Source organism: Astyanax mexicanus, unplaced genomic scaffold (genome assembly GCF_023375975.1).
Source record: "Astyanax mexicanus isolate ESR-SI-001 unplaced genomic scaffold, AstMex3_surface scaffold_34, whole genome shotgun sequence".
NCBI classification, from domain to species: domain Eukaryota; kingdom Metazoa; phylum Chordata; class Actinopteri; order Characiformes; family Acestrorhamphidae; genus Astyanax; species Astyanax mexicanus.
In genome coordinates this window covers 769,455-786,204 of record NW_026040044.1, presented here as the reverse complement: position 1 = coordinate 786,204, position 16,750 = coordinate 769,455, and the positions used below count along the sequence as shown (strand labels likewise).

The window sequence follows — 16,750 nt, the reverse complement described above, 5'->3', positions numbered from 1 at the left end:
CATGGACAGAGGGAATTGTGGGTAATCTGAGATGCTGGTGCTGTTGTTTTATCACTCAGGTTTGTGGAGGGTGGAGTGGGTGGATGCTGGTGTTTCAGGGTGTCTCTGTGTCTATGTTACCTTCTGGCTCTCTCCCTTTAGTTAAGCTGTTTTATTCAGATCTGCCGGAGTCATTAGATAATCACACTCTGATAATGTTTTATATTCTCTGTTTTACAGAAATCCAGTAAAAACTAATTCCATCTTTCTTTCTTCCTCCGAGTTACTGACCGTCCACCTGTCTGACCCCCGATACTGATGGATGTTGGACCCTCAGGACCTCCTGTCCCCCTGTCCGGCCAGACTGATGGAAGTTTCTGAAGTCAGCTCTTCTCCATCCATCACCCCCCACAGATCAGCTGATCATCATCCAGGTTATTCACCTGCCTCAGCCAGCTGTTCACTCTCCACTACTGATCAGATCCCAGTTTAAATGAACTCTAACTAGGAATGTTGTAACTGCTTCCACTGCTGGTGTAGATCTTCACCTGTATATATTAGAGCTGTGTGGATGTAGAGTGACTTTAACATTCATTTATGAGCTTTCTGACCAGAGGAGGATGGGTCCCCCCTTATATCAATAGCCTTAATAGTACATGTGATAGAACATGTGATAATATAAGGTACATGTGATAATATAATATAACCTCCTCCTCCAGCTCTGAGGGAGATTTTCCTCTGTTAATCTCTGGAGGTTCTGTATTATTTGTTCAGGGTTTTGTCTGATTCTCTGTCCTGCGATCACATTCCTATAAAGCTGCTTTGTGACAAAATCAGTTATAAAAATCGCTATATGAATTAATTTAATTTAATTTGATTTGATTATTGTGAATAAATGTATTTTTAGACTGAATACTGATCCTTCCTTCTCCTAATCTGCTCTGTCTAAACCCAGCAGCTACTAAATCACTTCATTTAACACAAACCAATTCTAATTCAGACACAATAAACATCTAAACAATTCTAAACAGTGTTTTCTTTATTACATCTGAACTGCTGATCTATTAATCCTGCAGCCTGATGCTTCATATAGTGAATATTGTGAAGCAGCTGTGTGTTAAATGAAGCCTGTTTACTCTGGTAACACAACTAAACTCCCACTGAAACCAGAATCAGATCAATTAAAACACAATACTGCTGTTTAAATCACTTTACTGCACATTTTAATTATTTAATTATGAATTAATTTACTTTTCCGTATCAGTTTTCAGCTTTGATTCTACCAAAACCAAAGTAGTTTCCAAGAGTAAGCACAACCCCTCTGCTATATATAACATTTCAACATTCCTCAGCATTTATAAAGTCTATCCAGTTCTGGTAGTATAATAAAAATATATATGTGCAGATATAATGTACTTCTGGTACATATTTAAAGGAAATAAGAACAGTATCATTTTTATTTTTGTATCAAACAGGATTTTATTTATTTAATTGAAGATTGTAAATGTGACAATAGACAGATAATATAATCCTTAATTAAAGAAGGATTATTAGAATGGTGCACTGTCTCCATCTAGTGTTTTTGGGATGTACTACCTTTGATATAAATGCACTTATAAAATATTGAATAAATACATTATGATCATCTATGTAATATACTCTTTAAGATTTTTTTTGGAGGCGGGGTTTGTGATAGATGACAGCGAGACGTTCACCAAGACTGGCTGATTAACTTCATTTTGAGTTTTATTTAATAATGTATTTTTGATAAATTATTTATGGTATTCAGGATTATAGTTATATTTATTAATATGAACCGTGTCATGGTATTAAATGTATTTATTTGTATGTTCATACCTGCATGTAACAGTGTGAAAGACAGATAATTACACAATTATTTATTTAGTAAAAATATCTGAAGTGCTGCTGTGGCTCCCTCCAGTGGTCAGAGTGTGTAATAGCAGGCAGTGTAACATGGGGACTGCTAGAACTGTGTTCTTCACTACTGGAGCTCCACAGCATGGTCCAGTATAGTGCTTTCACTGCTACAGGACTGGGAATAGACTCCACTAGTAATCCTGTAAATGGATATTGTAGAACTCTAGTAAATGTTGTAGCGTAAGCATGGAAATAGATGTAGGTTAATTCGGGTTTTCCTTTAGTGTAAACATGAAGAATAGGTATATAGTGTATCAGAACCTGTCTTTAACAAAAACTACTGAATTTTGATTAATTCACATTACTATCACTATTAAAGCAATCACACATTTCTTTTTAAATGCAGAATTTATATTTTAAGTGATTTGTAGCAGTTTTTTTTTATAAATATATATCAATATTATACATATGAAGATTAAACTCTCCAGTGATCAATCTTTAAAAATCAGTAAATTAAAAATATGAAGTGGGTAAAATAGGTGAAATCTGTGTAAAGCAGCTGTAGCTGTGTTTCTGTTTTTATTTCTCTTCAGAACTGCTGTTCAGACTGAACCCTCCTCCTGAGATTCTTCAGGAGTCTGGATCTGTTCCAGCTGAAAAATTAAAACAAATAAAATAATGAAAATATTTTCACATTGCAGAGAACCTCACCTGGGGCCTCAGTTATAAAGTGTGCGCACGCATTAAAAACAGGTCTGAAATGTGCGTGCACAACATCTCACGCAAGAGCTGTGATTTATAAAGAAATACTTGGTGTGAAAACGAGCGCACATTTAAGCAAGATTTGAGGCGTCCGTATCCCTTCAGAAGATTGCAGAGAGAGCGGGAATTAGTGACACCATGTGGTGAAGTACGGAACTGCAGGTAAATGCGTAAACCTTCCTCACGTATATTAATTCATACTGTATCAATCAAGATTCAAAACGGAGATTAAAATAAGAAGTTAAAATATAATAAAATATACATATATTTGTTTAAATATATCTTTTAATCAGCATTATTATTATTATTATTATTATTATTATTATTATTATTATTACTATTATTATTGCAGCAACTAACAAATACAGTGAGAATGTGTTTTCAGAGATTATGCAGATTTATGGGGGGTGATGACGGCTGGTTAATGAGCTGCTTTAGGTTTCCAGTAGCTATTCTCATTAAACTGTGTGCTGAGTTGGGCACAGAGTTTTAGAGACCATTGTTACAGAATCAGGTAATATATGAACACGTACAGGTTTTCACATCTCTTGGAAAAGCTTTTTAAATCTGAAAGCTTTTATTTAATCTCTGTAACAGTTCAGGTTGTGGAGCTTCATTATTAACATGTTGCAGAAACACCAAACCCCACATTCTTCCTCACCTCCACCTCCGAAACAAGGGCTTCTACTGCGCAGTGTCTGTAGTTTCACTGCTTTACGGTGCGTTCCTCCACTATCCCGCTCAGGATGAATGGGGGAATCCCTCATTTAAATATCTATTGGGTGATTTGCATGGACCTTTTATGGGTAAAAGTGGGCGGTACGGAGGCGGAACAGGAGGCTGGGTCAGCTGCTACATTTATAAGCAGGTTGTGATTTATTATAAGGAGGAAACTGTGTTCAGGTGTGCGCACTCACACTTTTTTAAAGCCATTTCCTGTTTTTAGTGATGAGCACACTTTCACTCCAGAAGCTATGAAGAGTTTTATAAATGAGGCCCCTGGTCCCTCAACACAAACTACATTACCCATAAATCCCAGCAGCTCCTCTACTTCCTGCAGAGACTGAGAAAAGCTCATCTTCTACCTCCCATCCTCAGCATGTTCTACAGAGGGACTGTAGAGAACATCTTCAGCACCTGCATCACCGTCTGCTTTAAAATATGAAAATATTCACTTATTTCACCGTTTTCTCCAACATAGGAAATGAAGAATTTTAAAGAGGAGAACTTTAGAAAGAACTATAAGAAAGAACTTATACTGGAACCGGCACCTCCCCCTGGACTGGAGGAGAACTTATACTGGAACCAGCACCTCCCCCTGAACTGGAGGAGAACTTATACTGGAACCTGCACCTCCCCTGGACTGGAGGAGAACTTATACTGGAAGCAGCACCTCCACCTGGACTGGAGGAGAACTTATACTGGAACCTGCACCTCCCCTGGACTGGTGGAGAACTTATACTGGAACCAGCACCTCCCCCTGAACTGGAGGAGAACTTATACTGGAACCTGCACCTCCCCTGGACTGGAGGAGAACTTATACTGGAAGCAGCACCTCCACCTGGACTGGAGGAGAACTTATACTGGAACCAGCACCTCCACCTGGACTGGAGGAGAACTTATACTGGAAGCAGCACCTCCACCTGGACTGGAGGAGAACTTATACTGGAACCGGCACCTCCACCTGGACTGGAGGAGAACTTATACTGGAACCTGCACCTCCACTTGGACTGGAGGAGAACTTATTTACTGCACTAACACCTAAAAATATTTAAAATGTAATTTCTGTAAGGCAAATGAACTTATGATCATTATCTGAGGTGTGTCTTGTAAGTTAAAAACAATTAGCATTAATATTTTAAATATTGGTTCCCATGGGTTTCTGAATTAATTATCAATAACAGCAAAACAGTCATCAACCACATTCTCATCTAAGCGACTTTCTCAATATAAGCATATGAAAGTAATCAAAGTCTTCAACACAGAGGGATTTTAGAGAAGCTTATAGTTTCTACAGGGTGGGCTGTTATTGCAGACTGTTCAGGGGAACTGTGGAAGTCAATATGAGATTTGTCTGAATGTAAAATAAACTCTTGGAGATATTCTGGTTTTGTTGGCATTACTTTCTGACAGATTTGGACAGTTCTTAATTACAATTGATGATATTCCTCAGGGCAGATTGGGTAATAGCTTTTTTAATGAATATCTGACTCAGATATGTGCAAATATTTGGATATTTGGATGTTCACACTCTTGCACAAACCACCCTAATGATTTTATTTAATCCTTTTTCTGTTATAAAGCTTAAACACTTGAATTAAACACTCTCAGTAAAAAGGCATTAAAAAGAGTCGGCGGCAGTAAGCAGCAGAAAGCTCTTAAAGATAAAATGCTGATTATGATCTGAGGATTCCCTGATTGGCTTGGAGGATTGGATGGAGCTGCTCGGCCATGGAAACCCATTCCATGAAGCTCTCTACACTCTACTGTTCCTGAGCTAATCTGAAGCTACATGAAGTTTGGAGGTCTGTAACGATTGACTGCTCCTCAGCATCTGCTGACCTCACTGAACAAGCTGAAGCTGAACATCTGCTGAAAGTTCTGCTCTATTCTGGGAGAAAGAGGGAGGATCAGGCCTGGTCATGCAGATCTGATCTCCACCCACTGCTCTCTGTAGTTCAGCTGGGTGGTGCTGGTGGTGGGAGGTGCTTTAATGGCAAAAGCGGGATGTTTCTGATTTGGTTAATAAACAGTGAGTCTGTAACACTCTGAGGAGACACTGAATCCACCCATCTACAGACAGATGAACACAGACAGAGGAACATCCTCTCTAGAAGATCTGAAACATCTGACAGACATAGAGAATCACAGATCATTCAAAAGTAGCAGTTTAGAAGACATCTAAAATAATTCAGTGCAAACAAATTTGAATTTCTGAAGATCATAAACTTTACAAACACAATTTTATATGTAGACACTTAAACTGTTGATGATTATTCATTAAAAAGTAAACTGAATAAATTATATTATTAGATTATCATTAGAAAAATGTAAGAAAATACTAAGAAACTACTAGAATGTGAACGTTTTTGTGGGCTTGTACACTGTAAACACAGAATTAGTTTGAACTCAAGTAAATTAAGTGTGTTTTACATAAAGTTATATATTTTAAAACATTACTCAACTAGTTTTATATTAGGTGTTTGTGTTTGTGGGCACATATACTTTCAATCAGAGAAAAAGTGAAACAATCTATTGATCTATTTGCATACTGTTTCTGACAGAAACTCACCATCAGTGTGTAGTCATTCCCTCCAGGCTACCTTAGGTAAACTTGTTGATCATATATTATGATGGACTGCTCAACCTCTCTGTTGTTGTAGGCTTTAAGAACAAGCACCATTTTCTAAGCTGCTACAATAACTCTTATAACTGTTCGCTCTACAGCGTTTTCTTTTATAATCTACTTTTCAATGAGTATTTAAAGAAATTCTAGAATGAAATCGAAGAGACACTTAAAAACAAAAATCTACAAAATGTATTCACCTGACCATCGCATTCAAAGTACCATTACTATGCAAAGCAATTGAAATAATAAAAAAAGAGAAATAATTTACTATCATATATTTAATGTACTGGTTAGGTTGGTGGAAACTATATTAGTTAAGTAATTTTTACTAAAACTAATGTAGTATATAGAACTTCAGAAAAATACATTTGTAAATAAAATATATAAGTTTAATGTATATATATATATTATTTATTACAAAGTTAACTGCACTTAAACATATATTACATGAACTTAAATTTTCTTAGGTAATCGTTTACAACAAAATTTTGAGTTGAGTAAGTGAACTTATTAGTTATTACAGTATATTATAGGGAGTGGGGTATTATTTCTGGGTTTCTTTTAAAACATTATATTTATTTATTGATTAGAATTAGTTGTGCTGTACTAAATGTGCATATATTCTCTTTTTAGTAGGGCTTTTGTAGAGTCACAGAATTTCACCTGCAGTTTTCTCGGCCATGAAGGTGATAAAATAAAAAAAAAGTAGTCACCTGAGATAATGAACCAATCACACAACCTGTAACACCAAACACTCCTGGATCTGAGAGAAAAACACCGGTTCTGTGTTCATTATGAATAATAAAAATAGTAGAAGATGAACAGTTTAATGAGTCCAGAAAGTTCCACACTCACAGGATTCTGCTGGAAGGGTCTGAGGTGGGTTGTGGCGCCCCCTGCCTGCAGTAGGTGCAGCTGCAGCGGTGCAGTGTGTGAGTGAGGGGGTTTTTGTACAGCTCTGTTACACTGTGTGTACGGACCCAGGCTATTCATCTGATGAACACAATGACAATGATAATCTGCTGCATCTTCAGGCTGGATGTTACTGATGATCAGAGTGAAGTCAGATCCAGATCCACTACCACTGAAACGATCTGGAGCACCTGATGGTTTCCTGTTGCCATCAAAGATCAGGAGTTTAGGAGCTTCTCCGGGTTTGTGCTGGTACCAGGCTTGATAATCCATCCCATTCCAGCTATAGACTGCACGGTTGGTTCTACATCTGATGGTAACTGTTGTTCCAGAAGTAGTTGTTGTTTCTGATGGACTTTGAGTCACAGTGACCTGAGCACTGGATCCTGGAATACAGGATAAAAAACTTCAACTTATAACTGTGTAGGTAAGTCATTAAAATATCTGAATAATTACCAAGTACTGTTCCTGTATCCCACTGATAGTTCCTCATAAAACTAAATCACTTAGTTACCCTGAATCCAGAGAGTGAGAGTCCAGATGAAGATGGAGAAGAAAGTCATGGTTGCTGTGGGTGAAGTTGCTGGGCAGCAGCTCTCAGTCATGAAGTGTTAAACTCACAGGACTATAAACACTAGCAGAGCACTGAAGCATGGGCTGATAATGCAAAGTGGAACCTCTCTATGGAAATATCTAGAACCCCTCCTGAACCTAAAACACAACAAAGAAAACACTCTAAATATTACAGAACAATATAACACTCACACCATTTTATACACCCAGATTCTGACTGGATACATCTGATACACATCCAGAGGACTGAGTGTGTGTGTGTGTGTGTGTGTGTGTGTGAGATTGTGTGTGTGTGAGTGAGTGTGTGTGTGTGTGTGAGTGTGTGTGTGAGTGTGAGTGTGTGTGTGTGTGAGTGTGTGTGTGAGTGTGAGTGTGTGTGTGAGTGTGAGTGTGTGTGTGTGTGAGTGTGTGTGTGAGTGTGTGTGTGAGTGTGTGTGTGTGTGAGTGTGTGTGTGAGTGTGTGTGTGTGTGTGTGTGAGTGTGTGAGTGTGAGTGTGTGTGTGTGAGTGTGTGTGTGTGTGTGAGTGTGTGAGTGTGTGTGTGTGTGTGTGAGTGTGTGTGTGTGTGTGTGAGTGTGTGTGTGTGTGTGTGTGAGTGTGTGAGTGTGAGTGTGTGTGTGTGAGTGTGTGTGTGTGTGAGTGTGTGTGTGTGAGTGTGTGTGTGTGTGAGTGTGTGTGTGAGTGTGAGTGTGTGTGTGTGAGTGTGTGTGTGTGTAAGTGTGTGTGTGTGTGTGTGTGTGTGTGTGTGTGCGTGTGTGTGTGTGTGTGTGGTTCATCACTGGAGTGTAACAGAGGTTTTTGTACGACGGCTTCATTGGAATGTATCACTGTGGTACACTTTCGGTGGAGGAACTAAACTCATTATAAAGAGTGAGTAACTTTACTTCTTCTAAAGCTACAAATATTATATTACATTTAATATATTTTATTGAATTAAAAAGTAACCTGACATTTTATTTTATAAAGAAAAACAGATCAAATGAACGACCCAGGATTGCTTTGACTAAATGGTGGTGCTTCGACTAAACTTAATGATCATGAAATTAAATTCTAATGATTAAACAAGTTAACATTGAACTTTAAAATGTTTTAATTTGCCTGTAAAAAGTGTTGTTGTGTCAGTAGGGATATACATAGTATATACTGTATTTTTATAATAAATATTACTCTTTAGCTCTTGAAAATTCTAAATTGTTTAGACTGCAGTGTTTGTTTGAAATTTATTTAATATGAAAGAACAAATATGCTGTATATATGACTCTAATTGTCCATTATTAATTGTATATAACAATACAATTCTAATTTGTTCAATAGATATTTAACATAATATATTATTTAATAAATGAATAATTGCTGTAGTTTGAGGTCTCAGACAATCTGATTAAATTATGCAGCAAATATGATTCTCCTGTTAATCATCTCTATTAATGCTGATGTTGATTATATTTTATAATCACTGATTCTGAACATGATCAGAAGCTTACAGTATAATTGTCTGTTTCATGTTTAAATGATCATATCTGCTGCATTTTAGACCTTTTATTATTGAAGATATTGGAGATATGATCCAATCACAGATCAGAATTTACACTCATTAATCAGAATTGACTCCTGATACTGTAGTATTTAATAATGAAGTTATCAGAAGTGTTAGGAGTGTTAAATGTGTTGATCTTATCAGATATGTATGGATTATTGTTTTTCTATAAACTGTTACAGTATCTGTGATTATGGGATGTACTGAATGCAGAGTAACTGTACTGGTTCTGTAGTTTTGGGCTCATTAATAAAGTGTGTGTTTGGGTTCTGCAGATTGTTGGAGCGGGTTAAAGAAAAGTCGAGCAGTTAGTAAAGAACTGTTCTCTCTCTCTCAGCTGTTATAGGCAGCCTGTATATCTGGACGACACGCTGTTCTCTGAATCTTTAACATCGTTCTCAGTCTAAACCTGGATTACATAATGACTCTCAACTAACATATGGATACTATCATTTATTTTCTCCCTTTTTAATGTAAATAAAGTGTTTAAATGTGTGTGTTCTCTCTCCAGCCGGTCCCACGGTGAAGCCCTCCGTGTCTCTGCTCCGCCCCTCCTCTCTGCAGCTGTCTGAGGGCTCCGCCTCTCTGCTCTGCCTGCTGTCTGGCTACTCTCCACAGGGGGCGCTGGTCAGCTGGACGGTGGACGGCTCAGAGGTGAAGGACGGGGTTCTGACCAGTGCAGAAGAAGAGAAGAACGGCCGCTACAGCCGCAGCAGCACCCTGACCCTCAGCAAAGCTCTGTGGGAAAAGGGGGAGGAGTTTGTCTGCAACATCTCCCACGACAACGCGGTTCAGACAATCAGGTTGAGGAAGAGCGAGTGTGAAGGCTAGCAGCTCCAAGATAGAAGTGAACATAGAGCTGCTTCCACCTGCATCTCCAATAGAGTGTAAATTCTACACAGTGCTGATATTTGTGTCTTTACTCTGGTCAGTGTGCTGTAGCTGTCCCCATACTTTTGCTGTGCTGAAATAAAGCTGGATTTTGGACACTGTGTGTGTTGTATTGTAATGAATGCTGATGATCAGTGTTGGTAGAGAGTGTGTTTAGCTGCAGCTTCAGTGCAGTGCTGTGTGTGTTGTGCTTGAGTGAGTTTGGCTGAATGAAGCTGAACATCTGCTGAAAGTTCTGCTCTATTCTGGGAGAAAGACGACCAATCAGGACTGTTCATGCAGAACTAAGCTCCTCCCACCTGATTTCTACCTTGTTGGTGGTTATCTGGATGGGTGGGGGAAAGGGTAGGTGCTGGTTTCAGTTCTTACTTCTGTTCTAACAGCTGTTCTGGGGTGGGTTTCCCGAAAGCTAAGATTGATCATTAATTAAAGAGTGTTTCCCAAACCTGTGCGTAACTAAAGTACTACATAAAATCACTCGCAGATTTACGAGTAACCTGACCCAGTCGTTAATCAGAAAGAGCTACTTTAGGAGATCTCTACTTTCAGTTCAGCACCTTAAACACCAGGCACAATATATTTCCATGCTATTGGGAAAATCCCTGGTACTGTAGGTCCGGTGCAGGGACGCCTGCGGTGTCTTTAATCACACCTACACGTATTGTAAAGGGTATCGGTGAATGTGCAGGTAATATTTAATAATATTTAATAATCAGGTGCTTCTAACCAACATTGTGGCCGTTCATCTGGGCAAACTCTGGGGTGTGTCAGCTCGCAAATATATAAATACCAGTCAAAAGTTTGGACACGCCTCATTCAATGTTTTTATTTATTTTATATTTTAGTTATTTTCTACACTATAGATTAATATTAAACCAATGAAAACTTTTAATTGATGTATATGGAATTATGTAGTAAATAAAAAGATGCATGTCCTTTATAATTTCCTGACCTAAACCCAACTGTAAGGGTGATTTGAGGTAATTGAGGATGAGCTGGAGCTTCACAGCGCAAAGCAGCAACTATTGTTCAGCACCTCCAGGAACTCCTTCAAGACGCTGAGAAAACTATTCCAGGTGACTCTACCTAACGAAGACACTGTCCTCAAAGATAAATGTATCAAGTATAAAACATATTCTGGTTGGTTTAAAATTGTTGTTTCTAAAATCATGAGTTCCTGTAAATAAATAAATAAATAATAATAAAAAAATAAATAAAATGTGTGTGTATATGTATATATATATATATATATATATATATATATATATATATATATATATATATATATATATATATATACATATACACACAAATTAATATAAACAAAATTAATATTAATTAAATTAATATTAATCCTAAAATCAATTTTAAAACATTAAACAATCTATATAAAAAAAAAAACTTTAATGCTTTAAAATAGATTAGATTTTTGTTCATTTATTTAATCATATGTATCTTTAGTAGTATTTTATTAATGCAAAAGTACATCCTGGGCTTAATACTGAATAAATACTGCATATTTGGAAGTGTTGAATCGATATTTGTGGATCGATTGAGTGCGCTGCATTATTATCTATACCTCTGTTAGTCAGTTATTAATGTTTCAGCCAAAAAAAATAGATTTTTATTACATCTATTACAGTTAATGCTATTATGGGTCGAACCACATGATATTTTCACACTTTAAATAACAGAACAACAGAAAATCATTTAACTGATGTTTTCTGAAATGTTAAAACACATACATATATAGGAGATGTCCTAAATATGTATGCTTTCACATTTAAACCTTTTTTTTATGAAATCAATTTAAAATCAAAGTATTACTAATTATAATATTATAATTAGTAATACTGTAGACATCACTACCTCTCTGAAGTTAAAAATACTCATTAATGTTCCAAATTTGGTAAATTATCATTATCAAGTGGTGTTTTTACACTGTATGTTAAGTCAGATTGTAATCAGTTTTTTCTTTATAACAGGAATATAACTGGACTAGTGCAATATAGAACTCGTCCAGAAGTTTTTGGAGTTATGATCAGTTTTTTTGTGTCCATTGGTTCCTTATTTTGTTTTGGTGTTGTAAAGGTGTTTTCAGTCATTTGGTTCTTCAGAAAGATCTGCAGGAATGTGGTGAGAACTGTGTGCAGGACAGTACAGAGATATAAGCATTTAAATCCAAATCTATCTGGACGTTTCCTGCAAGTTTTGTAGGCATCGAGTTTAAGAAAACCCTGAATCATTCTGTAACAACATAACAAACTCTTTCCATGATCATATTTTACAGGAGCAGATCCCAGTTAAACCGGTACAGAAGCACTGGTGTTCCTTCAAACGTACTCAGTGATCTAAAACTCCCATGGGTTCTCTGATCACTGCTGATTAAATCCAGATATGTAATATAAAATAGGAAGTTCTGGTTCTGTAACTCCAGGCTTTAAAAATACCTTTACATCCATATTACTTTTGGTAGCTGACAGACCATCACACAAAGTCAGAACTTCCAGAATCTTGGAATGTCCATCTCTGATATCCAAACAAATCCAAAGGTAAAGATCTCACTGATGCAGTGAAGTTATGCCACAGTGGTGGAAGAAGATTACTCCTGAAGTTCTAATTGCACACATTACTGCTAAGTCTTGCACACACAACTCATAATTAGAGGGTTCTACAAGGGTTCTCTAATAAAATTAAAGGTTCTAAAGCTCTGTTATCATCTAGTCATGGTATCTTACATGTCAATTTTGTCATTTAATTTATAAACCCTTTTCAAAATGGTTATATTTGATAACATTTTACTAAAACATTATACTTTTCTTACGAATAATTTTTCATGCATGTAATGAAGTGTTTATACCTATCTTCAATCCTACAACTGTGTGTGTTTCTGAGTCTGAGCACTTCCTCTACAGCTGAGGGAGGTTTTTGTACGACGCTCTAACACTGTGTGAGTGGATAGCTGTAATACTGCTGACAGTAATAATCTCCTGCATCTCCAGCCTGAATTCCAGAAATCTGTAGAGTAAACTCTGTACCAGATCCACTCCCAGTAAAACGATCAGAAACACCAGACTGACGAGAAGAAGCAGATCTGATCAGCAGTTTAGGAGCTTCTCCAGATTTCTGAAGATACCAGGCGAGAGCGCTGCTGATGTACTGACTGGATCTGCAGCTGATGGTAACAGTCTGTCCTGGAGTCACAAGCTGAGAATTTGGAGACTGAGTCATTATGATTTCCCCAAAAGACTCTAAAAAGAAGAAAAAGTAGAAAAAAGAAACAAAAACACATTTAATATATTAGAACACACTGGATTCACCCGTTCACACACATCTAAACTCAGTAATAATAAAGGGGTTAATGTGACTGTTAATATTTAACCCCTGATATTTACCTCCAGTCCAGAGAGTGAGAGTCCAGATGAAGATGGAGAAGAAAGTCATGGTTGCTGTGGGTGAAGTTGCTGGCCAGCAGCTCTCAGTCATGAAGTGTTAAACTCACAGGACTATAAACACTAGCAGAGCACTGAAGCATGGGCTGATAATGCAAAGTGGAACCTCTCTATGGAAATATCTAGAACCCCTCCTGAACCTAAAACACAACAAAGAAAACACTCTAAATATTACAGAACAATATTACACTCACACCATTTTATACACCCAGATTCTGACTGGATACATCTGATACACATCCAGAGGACTGAGTGTGTGAGTGTGTGTGTGTGTGAGTGTGTGTGTGTGTGTGTGTGTGTGTGTGTGTGTGTGTGTGTGTGTGGTTCATCACTGGAGTGTAACAGAGGTTTTTGTACGACGGCTTCATTGGAATGTATCACTGTGGTACACTTTCGGCGGAGGAACTAAACTCATTATAAAGAGTGAGTAACTTTACTTCTTCTAAAGCTACAAATATTAAATATATTACATTTTATTTATTTTATTGTATTTAAAAAAGCAACCTGACGTTTACATTGTATAAAATTTTAAAGATAATTAGATCAAATGATCAACCCGACATTGCTTTGAATGCAATTGTGAAAATTATCATTAATATTTAATTTTACATATTAAATCTTTTGATTAAACAAGTTAGTTTTAATAATTGAAAATATTTTTGAATCTGCCAGTATAATGACACAATTTCAAAGGGTTGTGTCAGCAGTGACATACACAGTATATACTGTATTATTATAATAAATATTATTCTTTAATCCTTGAAACCCTGAAACATTAAACACCAGTTTGAAAATTCTAAATCATTTAAACTGCAGTGTTTTTTATTTATTTATTTGCAGTAAAAAAACAAGCATGCTCTATATATGTTTCTAATTGTACTTACTAACTTTTACATATTTTTCGGGTGTGATTTTATTTATTTTTATTTGTTATATTATTACTTGTGTACAATTGTACATTTCTCAGTTATTCCATAGGTATTTAAAAAAATAATTATTTAATAAATTAATATTTTCTGTGGTTTGAGGTCTCAGAAAATCGAATTAAATTATGTAGCAAATATGATTCTCCTGTTAATCATCTCTATTAATGCTGATGTTTATTGTATTTTATAATCATTGATTCAGAACATGATCAGCAGCTTACAATATAATTAGCTGTGTTTAAATGATCATATCTGCTGCATTTTAGAACTTTTATTAATGAAGATATTGGAGATACGATCCAATCACGAATCAGAATTTACACTCATTAATCAGAATTGACTCCTGACACTGTAGTATTTAATAATGAAGTTATCAGAAGTGTTAGGAGTGTTAAATGTGTTGATCTTATCAGATATGTATGGATTATTGTTTTTCTATAAACTGTTACAGTATCTGTGATTATGGGATGTACTGAATGCAGAGTAACTGTACTGGTTCTGTAGTTTTGGGCTCATTAATAAAGTGTGTGTTTGGGTTCTGCAGATTGTTGGAGCGGGTTAAAGAAAAGTCGAGCAGTTAGTAAAGAACTGTTCTCTCTCTCTCAGCTGTTATAGGCAGCCTGTATATCTGGACGACACGCTGTTCTCTGAATCTTTAACATCGTTCTCAGTCTAAACCTGGATTACATAATGACTCTCAACTAACATATGGATACTATCATTTATTTTCTCCCTTTTTAATGTAAATAAAGTGTTTAAATGTGTGTGTTCTCTCTCCAGACGGTCCCACGGTGAAGCCCTCCGTGTCTCTGCTCCGCCCCTCCTCTCTGCAGCTGTCTGAGGGCTCCGCCTCTCTGCTCTGCCTGCTGTCTGGCTACTCTCCACAGGGGGCGCTGGTCAGCTGGACGGTGGACGGCTCAGAGGTGAAGGACGGGGTTCTGACCAGTGCAGAAGAAGAGAAGAACGGCCGCTACAGCCGCAGCAGCACCCTGACCCTCAGCAAAGCACTCTGGGAAAAGGGGGAGGAGTTTACCTGCACCGTCACCCACGACAACGCAATTCAGCCAATCAGGTTGAGGAAGAGCGAGTGTGAAGGCTAGCAGCTCCAAGATAGAAGTGAACATAGAGCTGCTTCCACCTGCATCTCCAATAGAGTGTAAATTCTACACAGTGCTGATATTTGTGTCTTTACTCTGGTCAGTGTGCTGTAGCTGTCCCCATACTTTTGCTGTGCTGAAATAAAGCTGGATTTTGGACACTGTGTGTGTTGTATTATAATGAATGCTGATGATCAGTGTTGGTAGAGAGTGTGTTTAGCTGCAGCTTCAGTGCAGTGCTGTGTGTGTTGTGCTTGAGTGAGTTTGGCTGAATGAAGCTGAACATCTGCTGAAAGTTCTGCTCTATTCTGGGAGAAAGAGGACCAATCAGGACTGTTCATGCAGATCTGAGCTCCACTGGTTGGAGGGGGGTCTGGTTTCACTTCTGTGTTCTGTCTTTACTGCTGCTGATAACAGTAAACACGAGTCCAATCAGATCAAACACACATTTAACAAAGTTTCAGTTAAATTTAGAAAGACCTTTCTACATGGATATTAATATAGTTATATTTAGAATTAATTAGATTAAATAAAACCTGAAAACTTCTCTTTCACAACTACCAGGACTAGGAATGTACTCTTAGTGCACCAGTTTAAACATATGTGATTGTCTACAGATATGAGGACTGATAATGCTACAGATACCTTGCGTAGATTAGTTTTAAATGACATTAAATATTCTTCACATTTCTTCAGAGATATGTTTTATCTGGCAATAGTTTTGTATTGTAATCAGATCCGCAAGGTTGTGCTTCAGTGTTTCCAGTATAAGAACCATCCAATTGGTAACTAGACAGTTTTTACTATGGGTGTTATGTTGGCCTCATGTATGGGTTCCAATTAGAGTCAGTTATCAGACCAGGAGGGGTTAGATATGGGCACTCCCCTAAGAGGGATCCCATGTAAAATTAAGGTGGGCTGTAATGATGAGCCCATTTCTGGAGTCCAACTTGGTCCCTACTAGAACAGTAAAACCTGAAACCCATTTAGCCCATATTTTGGAGGGTGTTGGCTGTGTTCATTTCAGAGATTGAGTAAAGTGGCTATTATATCTGCTATCCATCCTACAAGAAAGTTCTTAAATTCATCAGCAGGTATTTCTCATTCTGAAATGCTGTATGACTCAGGTGAGGATTGGGAACTCCTGGGAAAACAGTAAGAGGACAAAATACCTAAATGTTTAAGTATCTTTCATCAGAGTAGATAAGAAGAACCCAACACCAGGAAAACCCTAAAAAATGAAATAAAAATGAACAAGATTGAGACAGAACAGCAAATGCTGATGGTCGAAATGAAGTAGAATGGGCTACAAACACAGAATCATAACCACAGATCATAGTGTCATGCAGGAAAGGGGGAATATCTTTACCTAATTAATGTTACAGGTGTTAAAAC

At 37.2% G+C, this 16,750-nt stretch overlaps 1 protein-coding gene and 2 gene segments (V, D, J or C); all 3 read right to left on the bottom strand.

Annotated features, from left to right (window-relative positions):
- The window catches only part of LOC111190008 (uncharacterized), a 751,666-nt gene that overhangs the window by 557,286 nt on the left and 177,630 nt on the right, over positions 1 to 16,750 (bottom strand). The window lies entirely within an intron of this gene.
- Positions 6,167 to 7,859, bottom strand: LOC125790032 (immunoglobulin kappa variable 1D-13-like). The segment is given in 2 exon segments: positions 6,167 to 7,266; positions 7,395 to 7,859. Coding segments are annotated over 2 exon segments (597 nt in total).
- LOC125790035 (immunoglobulin kappa variable 3-15-like) lies at positions 12,806 to 13,369 on the bottom strand. The segment is given in 2 exon segments: positions 12,806 to 13,131; positions 13,276 to 13,369. Coding segments are annotated over 2 exon segments (402 nt in total).